This window comes from Mobula hypostoma, chromosome 1 (genome assembly GCF_963921235.1).
Source record: "Mobula hypostoma chromosome 1, sMobHyp1.1, whole genome shotgun sequence".
NCBI lineage: Eukaryota > Metazoa > Chordata > Chondrichthyes > Myliobatiformes > Myliobatidae > Mobula > Mobula hypostoma.
The window spans coordinates 41,564,613-41,584,188 of NC_086097.1; the positions used below are offsets into that span (position 1 = coordinate 41,564,613).

The 19,576-nt window shown below is 40.0% G+C and overlaps 1 protein-coding gene across 2 annotated transcripts in view; it reads left to right on the forward strand.

The window, feature by feature from the left end:
• The window catches only part of mdga2a (MAM domain containing glycosylphosphatidylinositol anchor 2a), a 1,048,869-nt gene that overhangs the window by 996,000 nt on the left and 33,293 nt on the right, over window positions 1–19,576 (forward strand). For both annotated transcript variants that reach the window (XM_063047135.1, XM_063047145.1), the window contains one exon: window positions 7,050–7,208. In XM_063047135.1, the coding sequence (XP_062903205.1) occupies window positions 7,050–7,208 (159 nt within the window). The remainder of the gene's footprint in view (window positions 1–7,049; window positions 7,209–19,576) is intronic.

Genomic DNA, 19,576 nt, shown 5'->3' on the forward strand with positions numbered 1-19,576 from the left:
AATGGTGGTAAGGGAGGAAGTGTAAGGGCATGTGTAGCACTTGTTCCGCTTACACGGATAAGTGCCAGGAGGGAGATCAGTGGGGAGGGATGGGGGGGACGAATGGACAAGGGAGTTGTGTAGGGAGCGATCCCTGCAGAATGCAGAGAGAGGGGGGAGGGAAAGATGTGCTTAGTGGTGGGATCCCGTTGGAGGTGGCGGAAGTTACGGAGAATAATATGTTGGACCCGGAGGCTGGTGGGGTGGTAGGTGAGGACCAGGGGAACCCTTTTCCTAGTGGGGTGGCGGGAGGATGGAGTGAGAGCAGATGTACGTGAAATGGGGGAGATGAGGGAGGGAGATGTCCTCCTTTTTTAAAGAAAGGGGCTTCCCTTCCTCCACTGTCAACTCTGCTCTCAAATGCATCTCCCCCATTTCACACACATCTGCTCTCACTCCATCCTCCCGCCACCCCACTAGGAATAGGGTTCCCCTGGTTCTCACCTACCACCCCACCAGCCTCCAGGTCCAACATATTATTCTCCGTAACTTCCGCCACCTCCAACAGGATCCCACCACTAAGCACATCTTTCCCTCCCCCCCTCTGCTTTCTGCAGGGATTGCTCCCTATGCAACTTCCTTGTCCATTCGTCCCCCCCATCCCTCCCCACTGATCTCCCTCCTGGTGCTTTTCCTTGTAAGCAGAACAAGTGCTACACATGCCCTTACACTTCCTCCCTTACCACCATTCAGGGCCCCAGACAGTCCTTCCAGGTGAGGCGACACTTCACCTGTGAGTCGGCTGGGGTGATGTACTGCGTCTGGTGCTCTCGATGTGGCCTTCTATATATTGGCGAGACCCGACGCAGACTGGGAGACCACTTTGCTGAACACCTACGCTCTGTCCGCCAGAGAAAGCAGGATCTCCCAGTGGCCACACATTTTAATTCCACATCCCATTCCCATTCTGACATGTCTATCCACGGCCTCCTCTACTGTAAAGATGAAGCCACACTCAGGTTGGAGGAACAACACCTTATATTCCGTCTGGGTAGCCTCCAACCTGATGGCATGAACATTGACTTCTCTAACTTCCGCTAGGCCCCACCTCCCCCTCGTACCCCATCTGTTACTCATTTTTATGCACACATTCTTTCTCTCACTCTCCTTTTTCTCCCTCTGTCCCTCTGAATATACCTCTTGCCCATCCTCTGGGTCACCCCCCCCCCCTGTCTTTCTTCCCGGACCTCCTGTCCCATGATCCTCTCGTATCCCCTTTTGCCTATCACTTATCCAGCTCTTGGCTCTATCCCTCCCCCTCCTGTCTTCTCCTATCATTTTGCATCTCCCCCTCCCCCTCCTGCTTTCAAATCCCTTACTCACTCTTCCTTCAGTTAGTCCTGATGAAGGGTCTCGGCCTGAAACGTCGACTGCGCCTCTTCCTATAGATGCTGCTTGGCCTGCTGCGTTCACCAGCAACTTTGATGTGTGTTGTTTGGTGTTTATAAAGATGGTCTCATTGCCAAAAGCAAGTGCTGGCTTTATTCCCAGTTATAAAAGAAAATACCTGCCTTGCATGAATATTTAATTAACTGTGCTCTATTTTGAATAGTGCCCATTTAATTCACGATATCCACGATTACTGAAAGCAAGATTTACATACATAAGGACACATACACATAGCTTTGAACTCCCACTATCTTCAGTTTAACGCAGAGTAAAATCAAAACAATCCAGCACTTACAGTTATGGAAAAGAAGCTTCAAACTTAACTTGTTCTTGAATTTTCTAATAATATAGCATCAAAAGATAAAAAGGCAGCAATTACATTCATTGTGTTGAAATCACTTCGTATTTATTCACCCACCTTCAGTTTACAGATCCCAGAAGGCAAGTTAATTTGCCTAGTCTGTATCAAAGCTGATGCTTGTCTATAACACTGAGTATCTATTTTGATAAGAAATCTCCTGATACTTCTAAACTCCAAAGAATACAGATCTAAATTATTTAGTCATCCATAATAGAATAGCAAAATGAATCTCTTCTGGACTTCCTCCAGTGCTTGTATATTTTTCTTAAATAGGGAACCAAAAATATGCAGAATTCTGTAGGTGTAGCCCAAGGAAAACCCTGTACAATCGCAACAATAATTCTTCATTTATAAACTCCATAAACTAGCAGTGAAAACCAGTTTACTCTTTTCCTTCTTAATTGTTTGTTGTATCTGCATGCTAACCTTTTGTGCTCCATACAGAGGAACACCTAGATCCACCTGTAATCCACTTATTTTGATACCACTTATCAAAGTATAAGACCTTACACTTTCTCGCATTAAGTTCTACTTGTCATTTTATGCCCTCTCCCTCAACTTAGCTATATCATATTACAGAGTGCGAAGATCTCATCATAGCATGCCATCCCACCCATTTTTGTACCATCATAAAACTTGGATACCTTACACTCTCAAACAAGAGAAAATTTGCAGATGCTGGAAATCCAAGCAACACACACAAAATGTTGGAGGAACTCAGCAGGCCAGCAGCATCTATGGAAAAGAATAAACAGTCGATGTTTCCAGTCAAGACCCTTCATCAGGATACCTTACACTCTGTTCCACTCCTCAAGATCATTAATATAGGTAGTCACAGCTGATGGCCAAGAACTGATCCTTGGGGCTCTCCATCAGTTATATCTTTACAGTCTGAAATCAAGCCCATTAATTCTTACTCTCTATGTGATCATCAGTCTTTAATCCATGATGATAGACTTCACTCAATGGAGTTTCCTTATTTCCACTCAAACTAATTCTATGTTGTGGGCGTCTGTCCCATAACATGTCTCACCACTACATTGAAGCCTTCCTGGTTTGGCTGCTGTTTACCTATTCACTCAGAACATTAAAAAGTCTAGAAAACTGGTCAGCATGCAAGTATAGCTCTATAATTAGATGTATTATAGATGAGTTGATTGTACAAATAGAAACAAATGTATGTGATTTATTGAATCAGATACATTTGTTTTTATTGGTGTTGTCAATCCAGCTATTTTACCACAAATGCTGTGTGAATTCAGATAGGGAGCTTTAAAGTGAGACATTTTATAATAGCTATTTAGCATGGTTCCAATTTCTACTGCAAGCTTATGTTTAGATTTTGTGTCCCTTTCATTCACCCCTTTGCCCTATCATCTCTCTCTTTACCTGAAATAGCCCCACCAATTGATTTAAAGCCCTGTCTATAATCCTGGTTATGTGATCCACCAAGGATCTAGTGAGGAAATCTCATGAATTGAAAAAGATCTCTCCCAGGCTTGTCTCTGAACCACATATTTATCTCACATTCCCAGTCTTACTTTCCCTCTAGTAATTTATCTGCGTCTTAGGTAATAATATGGAAATTATAATCTTTGTGGTTCTGCAATTTTGACTGACCTCCTTATAATCCCTATAAAATCTCCTCCCTAGTTCAACATACATGTGTCATTAGCAACCAATGGTAACTCACTCTGACCTTTCCCACTCCAAGTTCCTCTCCAGGTCAGAGGAGATCTTGTTAACCCTGGTAATGGGCATGCAACCTGGCCTTCAAGACTCTGCCTGACGCTTGGATTACAGCTCATCAACTCCAAACTGAGATTCTTCAAACGGCTGACACTTAATACAGATATGGTGACTATGAATCAATGGGGTTCACCAGTTCCCATACATTGTAATTACCACGTATTGTCTACCTAGCCATCTCTGTTCCAGTTAGTGAATTAGTCTGGGATTTAATTATTTTGAATGTGCACTCCTTAGCTGTCCTGGTGTCTTCTGATTTAAAACTCTTGGCCAATCAATAGAGGGTGTGATCTTTGCCTTCTTACGCTTTTCTACATTTTAGTTTGATAGGGTTTGTTTCGTACAACTGTGAAAAGATGGAAATTTATTTCAGTCTTGAAATAACTCTTCACAAAATACTCACTTATTCCTTTGCAAAAATTCATCTGTTTTAAACTGCTCTTTCTCTACTTAACATTCATGAAGCTAGCTGCTAATATTTATATTAGCTATTGCATCCTGTTTCATCTAGTGCAGTTGCAAAGCACAAAGTTTCCTGTATTTTGAGCTCTCTGCATTGAGGAGCTTCTTAACTCTTGAAGGACATGTAATTGTGCCTCTGGGGAAAAGGATGCCCATCCAAAGCTTTTGATGAACTAATTTCAAGAGATAAATGAGCATAAATTATAGTTATGGGGTAATATACAGTAAGCAGACAAGACAGATATTTGCAGTATCAGCAGGGCTGCACTTTATAATATGTTGGAGATCAACTGATGACATTTCTGTTCTTCCTTCATTTGGAAGTAAGGACACATGAAGTAGAGCTGGAGGAATTCTCTCAGGTCTCTGAGCTGGCTGTGTTGTGATCATTCACCTCATTGCCCATCAAGAATTCATGTTAAATGCCCCTGCTTTTGAATACAATATGTTTATCTTTGACACAGATTACGGTCGTGTGAAATTGTGGAATTAGGGGAAGATGAGGCTTCCCTCGCAGTTCACTGAGGAGCAGTTCTGCTCCTCCTGACCAGCAAAGAAACAAATAAAGGGGTACATTTCTTCACGTTTAAATTTCTACTTTCATTTTAACCTAAAAATGTATGAACTGGCACAAAAACCTTGGGTTAAGATTACAACTAACACAAAATGCTGGAGGAACTCATCAGGTGTGGCAGCATCCATGGAGAGGAATAAAGAGGCAACAGATTGGGCTGAGACACTTCATCGGGACTGATTGTCTTTCTTTGCTGGCCAGTCCCAACGAAAGCTCTTGGCTCAAAACATCAACTCTTTATTCCTCTCCATCGTGCTGCCTGACCTGTTGTGTTCCTCCTGCAGTTGGTGTGAGTAATTCTGGATTTCCAACATCAGCAGTATCTCTTGTTTTTACAATTACAACTGGTGGATTAAATTAAGTCCCTTCAGCTTTTCGTCTGCTTCCATATCTCCCTCAGATTATGGTGTCTGGTCTCTGGGTGGCTCTCCTGCTACATTTAAACTACTCCATCTCCCTCTCCTGCACTATTTGTTCTAGTTTTCAGCGAGGAAGTCATTTAAAATTGATCCTTATTCTTACAACTTTTCTGAGGTAATTTGGAATGGTAGCCCATACAATGAAAGTTTGAAAACTGTAGGTACTATAAAATTGAGACAAGTGAAAGGATGCTGACTCATTATGGATGGTACTTAAGGTAAGAGTGACTGCTGAAAATTCTATAATTTGCTCCCAGGTTATTTATAAAGCTAAAGAAAACATTTGAGCTGAATTCAATGTAATCGTCAAATAAATTAATGAATTTTAATACTGTTGAACATCAGTGAAAGGGGAAGTTAGAATAAAAGACTACACAGGCCACTTCTGATATTTAAGCCAAATCAAAGCTGAGTGCATATAGAGGGTACAGGAGTGCTGTAGTGGGGTATGCTTCTCATTCAGTGCCTCAGTTTACGGTTTTAATTTACTAGGGGTTCATTAACCTTGTGTCAGATAGACATTCAGGTTGAACTTCAAAGCTAATACAACTAGACAGTTACCATTCACAAACAAGAGAAAGTCTGCTGACGCTGGAAATCCAAGCACTACACATAAAATCCTGGGGCCACTCAGCAGGCCAGGCAGCATCTATGGAAAAGAGTTCAGTTGACGTTTCGGGCCGAAACATCGACAATTGTCCTCATCCGTCCAACTTTGAGAATGGCTAGGTCGAATAATAGCATTTTCCCTGTGCATGTGGGGAAATATTAAAACACTCCTGATTTTCTGAATGGATATTGGAGTAACATATACAGTAACTAATACTGAGCAACAAATACAAATTGCATCAGATTTAGTCAAATTCGTACCTCATTCAGGCATTGATTTTCAGGCACTGAATCATTTTTCTTTCACTGGAGTAGTTTTTAATCGGCTGTAAGGCATAAATGTCTAATCCTGCCAGTAGTGAACAAGACATTTTAGTTCACACAAAATATAATAGACATGCCATTAGAGTGTGTAATTGCCCTAGAGTGTACTGTTTCTTTACAGTGTGCCTTGACAGCAAGGTGCTATTGCATTGATTGATATTGGTTAGTTCAGAAGTACTCAGCCTGAAACACTACTTTCACACAAGTCACGCCAGATGTTTTCAGAGGTCAAGTTAAATTGATTAAGTGTCTATTTGATTTGTAGGCAGAGCAGTAAAAATAATTTCCTTCAAAGGATGGTCACGTTTTAAGGATCCAAGGCAGCCCGTTTGATAAAATAACATTACAAAACAACAAATGGGCTGAGAGGTGTTCACTCACAGTCTCTGTATTTTTATATAAAGGTTCTTTTATGTGTAACACTTGCTTTGCCTAGTGGCATGATCTCGGGGGTGATAACCCCCTGCCCGGCCAAACTTTAGAAATCTCGTTTGGGTGGGTGCTGCGTGATGTGTCCCCTGTTCCAAATCAGTACCCAGAAATAACAAACAGTACACAATATGCGGTTAAACAATTAATATTTTATAATTCTTACTTTGACTATGTGGTTAGTAGAGAAACAAAATATAAAATAAAAGGACGCCAGTTTTATTAAACAGTTCGTGCACAAATCGTTCGAGTTCACTCAGCAAGATCTTCCTTCCGCCATTCGATCTCCTCTGAGTGTCGGCGACCCCCGGACTCCCGCCAGAGTCCCACCCAGTCGGGCAACCCACTGCTCTCCTCAGCTCTCGTCTCCTCTCTTCATTCCCCTCACACCTTCTGGCAGGAGCCCGCAAAACCAGCAGCTTTCAGACACACAAGCAAGAATAACATCTCTCCCATTGGCTAGCCACTGAATTCTTAAGTCCCATTATCTAGTCAGAACCCAAACATTTGTGCTACAGAGAACCCAATACCTCAGCAGTTAACATTACAGAGAAGCCATTACATATGTAAAGTACCAAAAATGAGGATACTGCACTATAATTTGTTGGCTTCATATCTGGAAGCATCATGTGAAGTGAAGTTGAGTCTGTTGAGTATTTGGTAATTATCTGAATTACTCCTTTTTCTCTTGCAGGTTACTACATGTATATAGAAACTTCTCGTCCTCGAAAGGAAGGCGAAAAGGCTCGGCTACTGAGTCCTATTTTCAGTACACTGCCTAAAAATCCATATGGTTCGACGAACAGCGCTTACTGTGTGAGCTTCTACTATAACATGTATGGAAAGCACATAGGTTAGTTTTAGAAAACAAGTAATTATTTCCTCTTTTCGAACAAGAACTTCAAGTATTTTCCCTAACTTCAATGTGTATCTCTTTGCCCAATTGATTGCAAAAGCAGGGTCAGTAACAGCTTAAATAAGAGATAAAATTAAAATCAGCAGCATTCCTATGTTTTTTAATAAGCTCAAGCAATATTTTCTTATGAGGCTTGTTAATGTTTAATTAGGTTAATACAATATGATTATCCAGAACTCCAGGCTGGTTTAATGATTTCATGCACAGGTGATCTGTGCATTAAGGCAGTTCAGTTAATGGTGGTACACTCTCACAGAATTCACAAATCAAAAGATGTGGATGTGGAATAAATATTCCCTCTTATGAAATTGGTGTGAAAAAATAAAAACAAAATTGATCTTTTTCAGCTCTTGCTTCATGCAGCAAATCACAATACGAACAGTTTTATTGAAACATAACCCACACCCACCTCTTCCGTTCTACAATGTTGGGGTCATCTGCATAGAGAGAGTGAGAATGCCAACAACATCTGCTTTCATTATCTTAAATTGTTTTCTGTAAACCTTTTGCATGCAAGTAGATAGCCTGAAAATGTTTTCTAAAATAAATATGAAAGAATTTTTTGTTAACCGTTCGCCAGCTCATCAGTACCTGTGAAATATAAGTAGACCAAGAGAGAAGGATGCCCATGTAGAGGATCACAGTAACACAGAGGAACCATTGCAGTGGAGCATGGTGGGAGGCAAGGAGTATGGTGGCAAAAGAATATCCAAATGTGTGAGTTAGAGAGAAAAAGGTGGAAGGCATGAGTGAAGCCAAAGGAAGTGAATTTGTGGCATGTGGAGGTGACATTAACAGCTCAGGAGTTGGAGGCAGGCTTGAGGAGGCTTGTCAAAGGAAGAGGTTGTAGTGCTAGTACCAACAGCACAACCTTTTAAAGAGGGAAAAGGGAGGAGAGAAGAAACTAGGTATCTCATGGGGACATGAAGAAAGTAGAACCTGCGGAGGGAAGAGGAAAATGATTAATAATCAGGTGAGTGGAAAGCAGAAATGGAGCCAAAACTGTTGGGAAGAAATAGGAAGAAGACTGGGATTACAGAGAGAGGATAGAACACTGTTAAACCTAGTATATCAAACTGAGGTTTAATTAATTGAAGTCAAATGCTTTATGAATTTAATGACAATTTAAAAGAGAAAGACAACACCAGATAATTAAATTAGTAAGTTAATGAGAAAGTTAAACTGGCCTGGTGAACTGATAGGTCTGTTAACATTTGAAAGACCCGGGCTTCATTTGAAGAACTGAAGATAAGACTTGGAAGGCCAATCAACAGGGATGGAATGTTGCACACTCTTTATCAGTTTAATCTATGGCTTCCTACGGGCCTAGTGAAAGTGATGCTAGTGAGCAAGAGCTATAGAGTCATACAGCAGAGAAATGGGCCTTTTGGCTAGCTATCTTGTACCCATCTTTATTAATCCTTTTTACCAGCACTTTGCCTTCTATATGCCTTGGTGATTCTAGATACTTGTTAAGTGTTGCAAAGAAAACCTGCCTCCTACTTTTCCTCGGGCTGTAGCTGAAACTGTATTTCATAGTAACACTGTACTTCGGGTTCCTTTGGAGGTTGAAGTACGCTAATTTATACCAATTTTGGCTATTTCAATGCTACTTTCATAGTACCAGCTAATGGTGCAATATTATTTGAATAATGGTACAGGAGTGTGTGTTATTGTTGGATAGTGTACCTGAGCGACTATTGAATAAAACAATAGGTTCTCCAAGGAATCAGGAAGGGTTTCTCAAGGAAGTAACAAATAGCTGTAGCTTGCTGTGTCTTACAGAACTTCATTATTTGGAAAGGCTGGATTGGGAAGTTTCTGGGGCAATGGTTTCTGAAAGGAACTGCCATTTCTGAGGATAGCTCAGGTCTTCAAAACACACAATTTCAAAGCAATATTCTCTTTGCTCAGTGGCCTGTCATTATCATTTTATCCTACAACTTTCTGGCTAATGCTCATGTCTATTTCAGGGCCCAAACAAGAATATCGTATCATACAAATTGCATTAAATTTGAACTATCTGGCTGGCCTGACATGAGCATCCAATCAAAATACTGCAATCAATAAAATATTCCTTTATGTCAGCATCATAATGTCCATAAAGATAACACTAGCTGAGATTCTGCACCTTTATAGGGAACTCTACCAGAGACATAGGCCATCACAGTTTATTACTATGGGGAACTCTATCGGACACACTTTCCACAACACTATACCTCCTCTGAACATCTAACATGTCTTTGTTCAGTCTTCCACACCACTTCTTCCTTGATGTAATCAGGGGTCTAATTTTAGAAGGAGTAATTGGATTATCCTGTTTTCCCAGATCTCATAAATCTAATGTAGCCCTAATTGGATAGTTACTTTATTTTGTGAGAGAGCATTGTTGGTTTACCTCTCAGCAGCCTGGTGAATGGTTTTGCATCCAATTACGCAGTCCAATCAGTGGAGAATAGGCCTGAAGCTTGACATGTGCACAGTTCATTGAACTGCAGACAACAGGAGGCTACAGGGTAGCAACCACGAGGCTTGACAGTGTGCGTTGTCCTATGGAGGTCTAAAGAAAACTGAATTATGCTCTGCACTGATGACATTTATTATATGTGACAGGAGGTCAACGTTTTCTACCTTTGTGAATGCAGCCTACCTGGTACATAGCTCTTATCAGTTGGAGTTTCTCAAAGTTCTCTGTAATTTCAGAAAACAATACGTTAGAACTCTAAGGTAGATTGAAAAACATATTTTTCCATCTCCCATCCCAGCCTGAGACAAAGGTGACCATTTAATTGTCTGGACTGGTTCAAACATGTATCTATATTAGTCAGCTGAAAGCTGGACCAGTTTGGCCGGCCTTGTCCTACAAACTTGTATAGTGAGATTGGGCAGGGAAGGTTTGTTTTCCCTGGAGAAAAGGAAGCCGAGGGATGACAAGATAGAGGAAAATAAAGTTATGAGAGACATAGAACAGATTGTCAGAATTGTTTACCCATTATAGGGGTATCGAAAACAAGAGGGCAGAGGTTTAAGGTGAGAGGAAGGAGCATTGAAAGAGATTTCACGGGAAAGGTTTTTACACGTTGACTGGTTGAAGTCCAGAACTCACTGGCAGAGAAGGTGGCGGAATCTTATGTTGAAGGGGCATTTAGACATGCGTTTGAATAAGAAATGTATGCAGATACAGTCCTGATGCAGGAAAATGAGATTAGAATAGAAGGGTAAAAAGACTGGCAGGAACAAGATGGACTGAAGGACCTGTTTCTGTGTTATACGACTGACTTCAATAAAGCTTTTGCTTTACAACAACTTTTTAACTGGGAATGATGCTAAATCATGAAGTCTTGAAAATGGGTGTTCTAAGGGTCACTGAAAACCAAATGAAGCTTTCATTAACAATGTTTATCTGTGTTGCAACCCATCATCATTCCCCATCTTTGTAAAGATAATCTGTTTTGTATTTGGTTCTCATCAAATTACGCGTGTATAGTACTGTCCAACTTCCACCAAAAGTATGATGTTAATGAAAATCAGGATTGAATGCTGGTTGTGTAAAGTCAGAACTTCTCCGTGAATCTGGAAATGAGTGCAAAACAGCATTGAACAATGTGCTGTGCATGTCTCAATGTGTTCCAGCAATCTGTGAAGCCCGCTGTTTGATTTAAAGGGGATTTTCTTCAGTAGATCCCGGGCTAATGCTGGGAATCCAACTCCTGTGATCAGTTTAGGCAAGTTATTCCTTGCAGAATCCTTCGGGCCTACCATCTATTCCACCACCAAGTCCAACCTCAGACCCAGGTCTACTTTTGGCTCCCCTAAGCTCACAGCTTCCACCCAGCACCTCCAGCCACATATCTCCCAACCTGATAGCCCCGTCCACCATTACTCTGTTCGATGTGGTGACTGGGAGAGGCAGCATTCAGCCATTTTAGACAAAGCTGTCAGAAGCATAGTAATTATGCTCAGGGAAGGAGGATGATTGTCAGCTGTTTATATGAGCTGAGGGAGAGTCTCCCATGTTTGGGTCCTTACTGAGAAGTGAAGAACCGAACAGGATCAAAAAGCCCGCAGTTGTAAATAAAAATGCTCCTCTTGTACTTATTCTTCTCTCTCAGCAGAATTTGCCTCTGCATTTCGCGGCCAGCTCATTTGACATTTGGAACTAATCAGGAACTGAGCCCACAGCAGCTGTTATTCTGATAGCAGGCGGACAGAAAAGTAGATCCTTTGGGCTCAGCACAAGCTGCTGATTATGTACGTGGCATCATTATCTGATGTGATTTGAAAGCGGTGCATCTTCGATATTAAATAATCTACCCATTGTAGCTCCACCTCCTGGGGAACTAAAAGGATGCTGAACTTCCCCCTCTGTGACTTAGAGATTAATTATGTCTGTTGATGTGAAGTATCAATTCCAAGTGTAAATAGGGAAGAGGATTTGTTTTCCAGGCTAAGGTTATGCCACGAAGAAGTTGTGATCAGGTAAATACTGTAATCACCCGTAAAATGAGCACAAAGGGGGACCCTAAATAACATTAGATGCAGCACCACATATCAAATCACATCTACAACATTCATATTTCACATCATTTCTATGTTGCACCAGCTGGTTCTCAATTATGAGTGGAGCATTAGAACTATTTACTATGAATAATGATGTTAAAAAGGACCAAAGGCAAGTGTCGTCCAACCTTGGCAAACCAGTGACTTAGAGACATTTTGTTTGGCCAGGCAAGTGCAAATGCAGATTTCTTCTGATTTAAATTGAAGGAGGGTAAGCTACAGTTGCAAAGAATTTTAAATGCACACCAATTGCACAGCATCTGGAAAGGGATTTTATTTTTTTTCCGACTCTATTTCTGCTGACTTTCAGCAAGTTGCATTGTTTAACAGCAGCAGTTCTGCATTAAATTTATGCAGCATGGAAATGGGCCTTTCAGGTCCACTCAACCATGCCAACCAAGCTGACTATCTGAGCTAATCCCATCTGCCTGCGTTTGGCTTATAATCCTGTAAACTTTTCCTATCCATGTTCCTGTCTAGATGCAATTTATACATTGTAATTGTACTCATCTCTACCATTTTATCTGGCATTTCTTTCCATATACCCACCACCCTCTCTGTGGAAAAAGTTGCACCTCAGGTACCCTTTAAATCCTTCCCCTCTCACCTTATGTCTATGGCCTCGGGTTTTAGACACCCATGCCATAGAAACCATAGAAACTACAGCACAGAAACAGGCCTTTTGGCCCTTCTTGGCTGTGCCAAACCATTTTCTGCCTAGTCCCACTGACCTGCACACGGACCATATTCCTCCATACACCTCCCATCCATGTATCTGTCCAATTTATTCTTAAATGTTAAAAAAGAAACCGCATTTACCACCTCATCTGGCAGCTCATTCCATACTCCCACCACTCTCTGTGTGAAGAAGCCCCCCCCAATGTTCCCTTTAAACTTTTCCCTCCTCACCCTTAACCCATGTCCTCTGGTTTTTTTCTCCCCTTGCCTCAGTGGAAAAAGCCTACTTGCATTCACTCTATCTATACCCGTCATAATTTTATATACCTCTATCAAATCTCCCCTCATTCTTCTACGCTCCAGGGAATAAAGTCCTAACCTATTCAACCTTTCTCTGTAACTGAGTTTCTCAAGTCCTGGAAACAACCTTGTAAACCTTCTCTGCACTCTTTCAACCTTATTTATATCCTTCCTGTAATTTGGTGACCAAAACTGAACACAATACTCCAGATTCGGCCTCACCAATGCCTTATACAACCTCATCATAACATTCCAGTTCTTATACTCAATACCTCGATTAATAAAGGCCAATGTACCAAAAGCTCTCTTTACGACCCTATCTACCTGTGACGCCACTTTTAGGGAATTTTATATCTGTATTCCCAGATCCCTCTGTTCCACTGCACTCCTCAGTGCCTTACCATTAACCCTGTATGTTCTACCTTGGTTTGTCCTTCCAATGTACAATACCTCATACTTGTCTGCATTAAACTCCATCTGCCATTTTTCAGCCCATTTTTCCAGCTGGTCCAAGTCCTTCTGCAGGCTCTGAAAACCTTCCTCGCTATCTACTACACCTCCAATCTTTGTATCATCAGCAAATTTGCTGATCCAATTTACCACATTACCATCCAGATCATTGATATAGATGACAAATAACAATGGACCCAGCACTGATCCCTGTGGCACACCACTAGTCACAGGCCTCCACTCGGAGAAGCAATTCTCTACTACCACTCTTTGGCTTCTGCCCTGAGGAAAAGACTGTAGCACCTCTGTGCTTCATGGTCTTATATCAATCCTTAGCCACCTCTGCATGACAGAAAAAAAAAGCAACAGCTTATTCTGTCTGTCCTTGTAACCCAAGCCCTCCAGACTTGGTAGCATTCTTGCATTTAAATCTCTCCATTCATATGTGAGAAACAAAGGTTATAATACCATCTAGTGAGGATTCACAGGAAAGAAAGTGGCTACAAAGTTTTGGTCAGGTATTCAGATCCTTTGTGATTGACAGGTGTAGCAACACAGTTTTCTCAGGTACTGCAAAAGTATTTGACTGCAGTGTTATTAGGAGTGTTTATGATTATGATCTTGCTTTATCATGCTGCAAACATTTCTGTAAGTGTATTTGTCAAGATGTCCACAAAAAGCAGAACAACTCCAGATGAGCTAATTATCTCCCAATGATTCAATCATCAGCAAAGTGATGCAAGATGTTTTGACATTGCCTTCACACCAGTAATATGTGCACTGATACTCATTTTGGCAGGATTACTCAGCTCAGTACAGCCTTGGTCTAAACATGTCCTCAAAGAACTGAATCCCAAAGATGTAGTGGCATCAACTAGTTTTTGAACATTTGTGATATGAAGGAGCCCTGATAAATCTCATATTGGTGGGGATCAAGGGAATGTGTTCCAATGAGTGGAAGATATTTGTGGTTGCTGAAGGCCAAGCTTCGCAGTCCTGTGACATTATCACAGGGATTTCTCAGGGTTCTACACACACAGAACATAATTTACAACACATTACAGGTCCTTCAGCCCAAAATGTTGTGCTGATCATCTAACCTTCTCTAGAAACTCCTAGAATTCCCCTCCCGCATAGCCCTCTATTTTTCTAAACTCCATGCATCTAAGAGTCTCTTAAAAGACCTTATTGTATCCACCTCTACCACTGTCGCCAGCAGCCCATTCCGCACATCCATCACTCTCTGTGTGAAAAGCTTAACCCTGACATCTCCTCTGTACCTATTTCCAAGCACATTAAACTAGGCCCCCTTGTGTTAACCATTTCAGCCCTGGGAAAAAGCTTCTGGCTATCCACATGATCAATGTCTCTCATCATCTTATACACCTCTATCTGGTCACCTCTCATCCTCGGTTGCTCCAAGGAGAAAAGGTCAAGTACACTCAACCTATTCTGATAAGACACGCCCTCCAATCCAGACAACATTCTTGTAAATCTCCTCTGCACTCGATCTATAGTATCCACATCCTTCCTATAATGAGGTGACCAGAACTGAACACAGTACTTCAAATTGGTTCTAAATAAGGTCTTATATATCTGTAACATTACCTCACGGCTCTTGAACTCAATCCCACGGTTGATGAAGGCCAACACATCATACGCTTTCCTAACAACATGGTCAACTTGCGCAGCAGATTTGAGTGTCTATGGACATGGACCCCAAGATCTAGTTGATCCTCCACACTGCCAAGAGTCTTACCATTAATATTATATTCTCTCTTCAAATTTGCCCTACCGAAATAAACCACTTCAAACTTATTTGTGTTGAGCTCCAGTTGCCACTTCTTAGCCCAGTTCTGCATCCTATCGAAGTCCCACTGTAACCACTGACAACCCTCCAGAATATCCACAACACCTTCCAACTTTTGTGTCACAGCAAACTTACTAACCCATCCTTCTACTTCTTCATCCAGGTCATTTATTTAGAATCACAAAGAGGAGGGGACCCAGAACAGATCCCTGCAGAACACCACAGGTCACTGTCTTCCATTCAGAATACGAACCATTTACAACCACCCTTTGCCTTCTGTGTCCAAGCCAATTCTGGATTCACAGAGCAAGGTCTCCTTGGATCCCATGCCTCATTACTTTCTGAGTGAGCCTCGCATGGGGAACCTTATTAAATCCCTTACTGAAATCCACTGCATTAGCTCATCAATGTGTTTTGTTGCATCCTCAAAGAATTCAATCAGGTTTGTAAGGCGTGACCTGCCCTTGACAAGCCATGCTGACTATCCCTAATCAGATCATGTCTCTCCAAATTTTCATAAATCCTGCCTCTCAGGATCTTCTCCAACAAATTGCCCACCACTGAAATAAGACTCAGTGGTCTATAATTTCCTCGGTTAGCTCTACTCCCTTTCTTGAACAATTGAACAATGGCCATTTTCAGCTGTTCCTCACAGTCACAAGTGGAATGTTCTCGGATGATTATACATTGTTCAATTTCATTGATAACTCCTCAGCAAAAAGAGCAGTCCACACCTAATCGTGTACACATACATACACACGATTATGAGAGTTGGACTTTGATTGGGTAGGTTTCAGGGGCTGATAGATCTTTCCTCACTTACAAATTCTAAGGAGGCTGATGATATGAGTTAAAGCCCAGATTTCCAGCTAATTTTACCATTTACTTCACTGGATTGAATATGATTGCCAAGCTTGAGTCTCGTTTTTTTGGACTTAGATTTCCATATCGTTATCTTGTTGAAATGGGTTGTTAACAAAAGTCAATCTTACTTGACAGAATTACTGGCATAGCCCTCCCTTAACTAACGATAACATTTTACTTGTCCACCCACTGTCCAATATCACATGTGTTTGCCTGCAGTAATTTGGTTACTGCTTGTATTTTCCTAGACATATTAATTAGTCTGTGGAAGCTGGTGGCAGGAACAATATTGCTTTTCAGAATAAAATCCATCAAATTATAATAAACATGAGAAACAGCACAGAGCCAAGTGCACCTCTCTGAGGGGCTCCTGTGAACATGTTGTCATAAGGAGATAAATACTTTATGTTTGTGTCCTCTAAGGAAGTCATTTAAGTAGCAGAACAGCTGACTAAGTCTAGTCGCAGAACGAAGAATGATTCATGGTTACCATTAGAACCCCTCGATTGCTTTCCATTCTCTGAGATTTTATAAAGGAACTCAGCATTTTGAGAGCTGTACTAATTATGTGCTGTCCTTCATATAAACTGTGTGTTAATGTTCAATGTAAAGATTATAGATCCAAGAGTCGTGGTTGTGTTAATGATGAAGTACCAACCTTTGTTGTCTTTACATCACAAGAAGTGGAAGTCCCATCCTGACCATTGCAAATATGTAGATCAATGCTGAAATCCCAGAGCTGCCACTTGTGATTGCCTGCTGCAGAGAGCAGTGTCGTGGCCTTCTGAGGCACTGTAGGGAGTAAATGATCTTTGATCTTTGGAGAATCAGAGAATTACCTGCTACTCTCACTTGCTAAGACTCTGAAAAGTGACAGTTTGTTCCATTTGATGTAATTGAAACTTCAGTGCTGTATTAAGCCATGATTACTGCACAGTGATCTCTCCACCCTATACAAAGCTAATTTTGTACAAATTAATTTTCATTCCCTAGGAATGGAGAAGTTCAATGGATCTTTAGGATGCTTAATTATGGCATTTCAACTTCAATCTCAGTCTCGTATGGAGTTTCCAATCTTTTAACTACTGCCTGTGTAAATTTTGTTTCTTCATTTCTTGGTTTTGCTGTCTCATGAAAGTTCTCTGGTGTGATTGGCTATTCTGCTTACACGATGAGATTAGTTTAATTAGTGTTGGACCCACTAACCCTGATGTTGCCAGTAATTGGAATCAGGGAAGGGTCCCAGAGATCATGAGATCCTGAAGGAGCATTCTTCCTTTCAATATTTCTATTAGTTTCTACATAGAAGAATACAGAGTACAAGAAAGTGTATATAAGTATTCAAAAAGAAGATTTTTAAAAACTACCAGTTACAGTATATCTACTCATAATAACAATCTCATTACCCAATATTCATGTAAGTTAGTCAATAGTTATATTGAAATATACTAATTTATTACAAAAATGACTCTAACCCCTACCAAGACCAAAGCTGTTTATTAAGGGGAAAAAAGGTAAAATATCTTCTCATATAATAAAAAATTAATGATAGCCAACATCTGAATTTAAACAACGAATTGAGGGTTTTGAAAGTTTTGAAAATAATTCAGAAAGGATCCCCACAATGTTTGAAAGTCTTGACGAGGTTCAGAAATAGAACAACAAATCTTCTCTAAATCTAAGCATGACGTAATGTCACATAACTATTGAGCATGAGTAGGAGGAAAAACATCTTTCCATTTAAACAAAAGCGCCCTCCTAGCTATAAAAGAGCTAAAGGCCAAAATATGTAAATCAGATGTCTTCAGCTTGATTTCTTGTCCTGCAACAATACCGAATAGGGCCATCAGAGGATTAGGCTTAAAATTGACTTTGAAAAGTAAAGAAAAAGTTTGAAAAACTTCCTTCCAATATTTTTCAAGACACGGACAGGTCCAAAACATATGAATTAATGAATCTTCTCCATTATTACCTCTGTCACAGTAGGGAGATATATCTGAATAAAAACGAGATAGCTTATCTTTAGTCATATGGACTCTATGTACCACCTTAAATTGTATGAGGGAATGGCGAGCACATAGCGATGAAGTATTAACCAGTTTAAAAATTTCATTCCAAGTTTTCTCAGATATTGATGTCTGTAAATCTTGTTCCCAGTGATTCTTAATTTTATCTAAAGGAACATTCCTCGTCTCCAGTAATATACCATAAGTATTAGATATTGAACCATTATGAAAAGGTGTCAAATTAAAAATTACGCCTAGTAAGTTCTTATTTGAGCTTATAGGAAATATGCATAATTGAGATCTTAGAAAGTCTCTGATTTGTAGATATCTAAAAAAGTGAGTTTTGGGTAAGCCATATTTAGCTGACAATTGCAAAAATGAGAAAAAATTTCCTCCAACAAACAGATCCCAAAAACATATAATACCCAACCTGTCCCATTCTTTAAAAACTAAATCAGTTATGGAGGGTTTTAAAAAAATTAGAATAAATGGGACTAGAAAGGGAAAATCTCAACAAACTAAAATATTTTCTAAATTGTATCCAGATCCTCAGAGTATGTTTAACTATTAAATTATCAGTTAGTTTACTTACAAATAAAGGAAGTGAGGATCCGAGAAGAGAAATAATAGAAAATTTATTAACAGAGTTAGCTTCTAAAGAAACCCATACCGGACAGTCTACAGGTTTAATATATTATAACCAAAACGTAAGATATTGTATATTAACTACCCAGTAATAAAACCTAAAATTAGGTAAGGCTAAACCTCCAGACTTTTTAGGTTTTTGAAGATGAACTTTATTTAAACGAGGACGTTTATTTATCCATATATAGGAGGATAAAATAGATTCAAGGGAGTCAAAAAAGGATTTAGGAACAAAAGCAGGTTAAGCCTGAAAAAGATATATAAAATTAGGTAGAATATTCATATTAGTAGAATTAATTCATCCAATCAATGATATTGAAAGAGGTGACCAATTTAATGATATCTTTTTTACATGGTTCAATAAAGTAAGAAAGTTTTCTTTAAACAGGTGTTTGTAATTCTTAGTGACTGTTACACCCAAATAATTAAATTGATTCCTTACAATTTTAAAAGGGAGATTAGTATTAATTGATACCAAATTATTTAAAGGAAATCATTCACTCTTATGTAGGTTCAATTTATATCCTGAAAACCGGCTAAAACGGGAGAGTAAAGAAAGTATGCAAGGTAACAAGGTCTCAACATTAGAGATAAAAAGCAATATATCATCAGCATAAAGCGAGATTTTGTGGGTGATACCTCTCCTTAAAATACTACAAATACCATTAGATTCTCGAAAAGCAATGGCAATGGGTTCTAAAGCTAGATCAAAATGCAAATGACTTAATGGGCAGCCTTGTCTAGTTCCACGGTGAAGTTTAAATGGTTTGGAATTTTAAAAATTAGTGAGAACCTGAGCAGAAGGAGATAAATAAAGTAATTTAATCTATTGAATAAAATCTGGTCCAAAATTAAATTTTTCTAAGGTTGTAAATAAATAATTCCATTCAACCTAATCGAAGGCTCGAAGGCCTTCTCAGCAGCTAAGGATATCGCACATTCTGATATCTCCTAAGAAGGAGAGTAAATAACATTTAATACACGGCTTATAT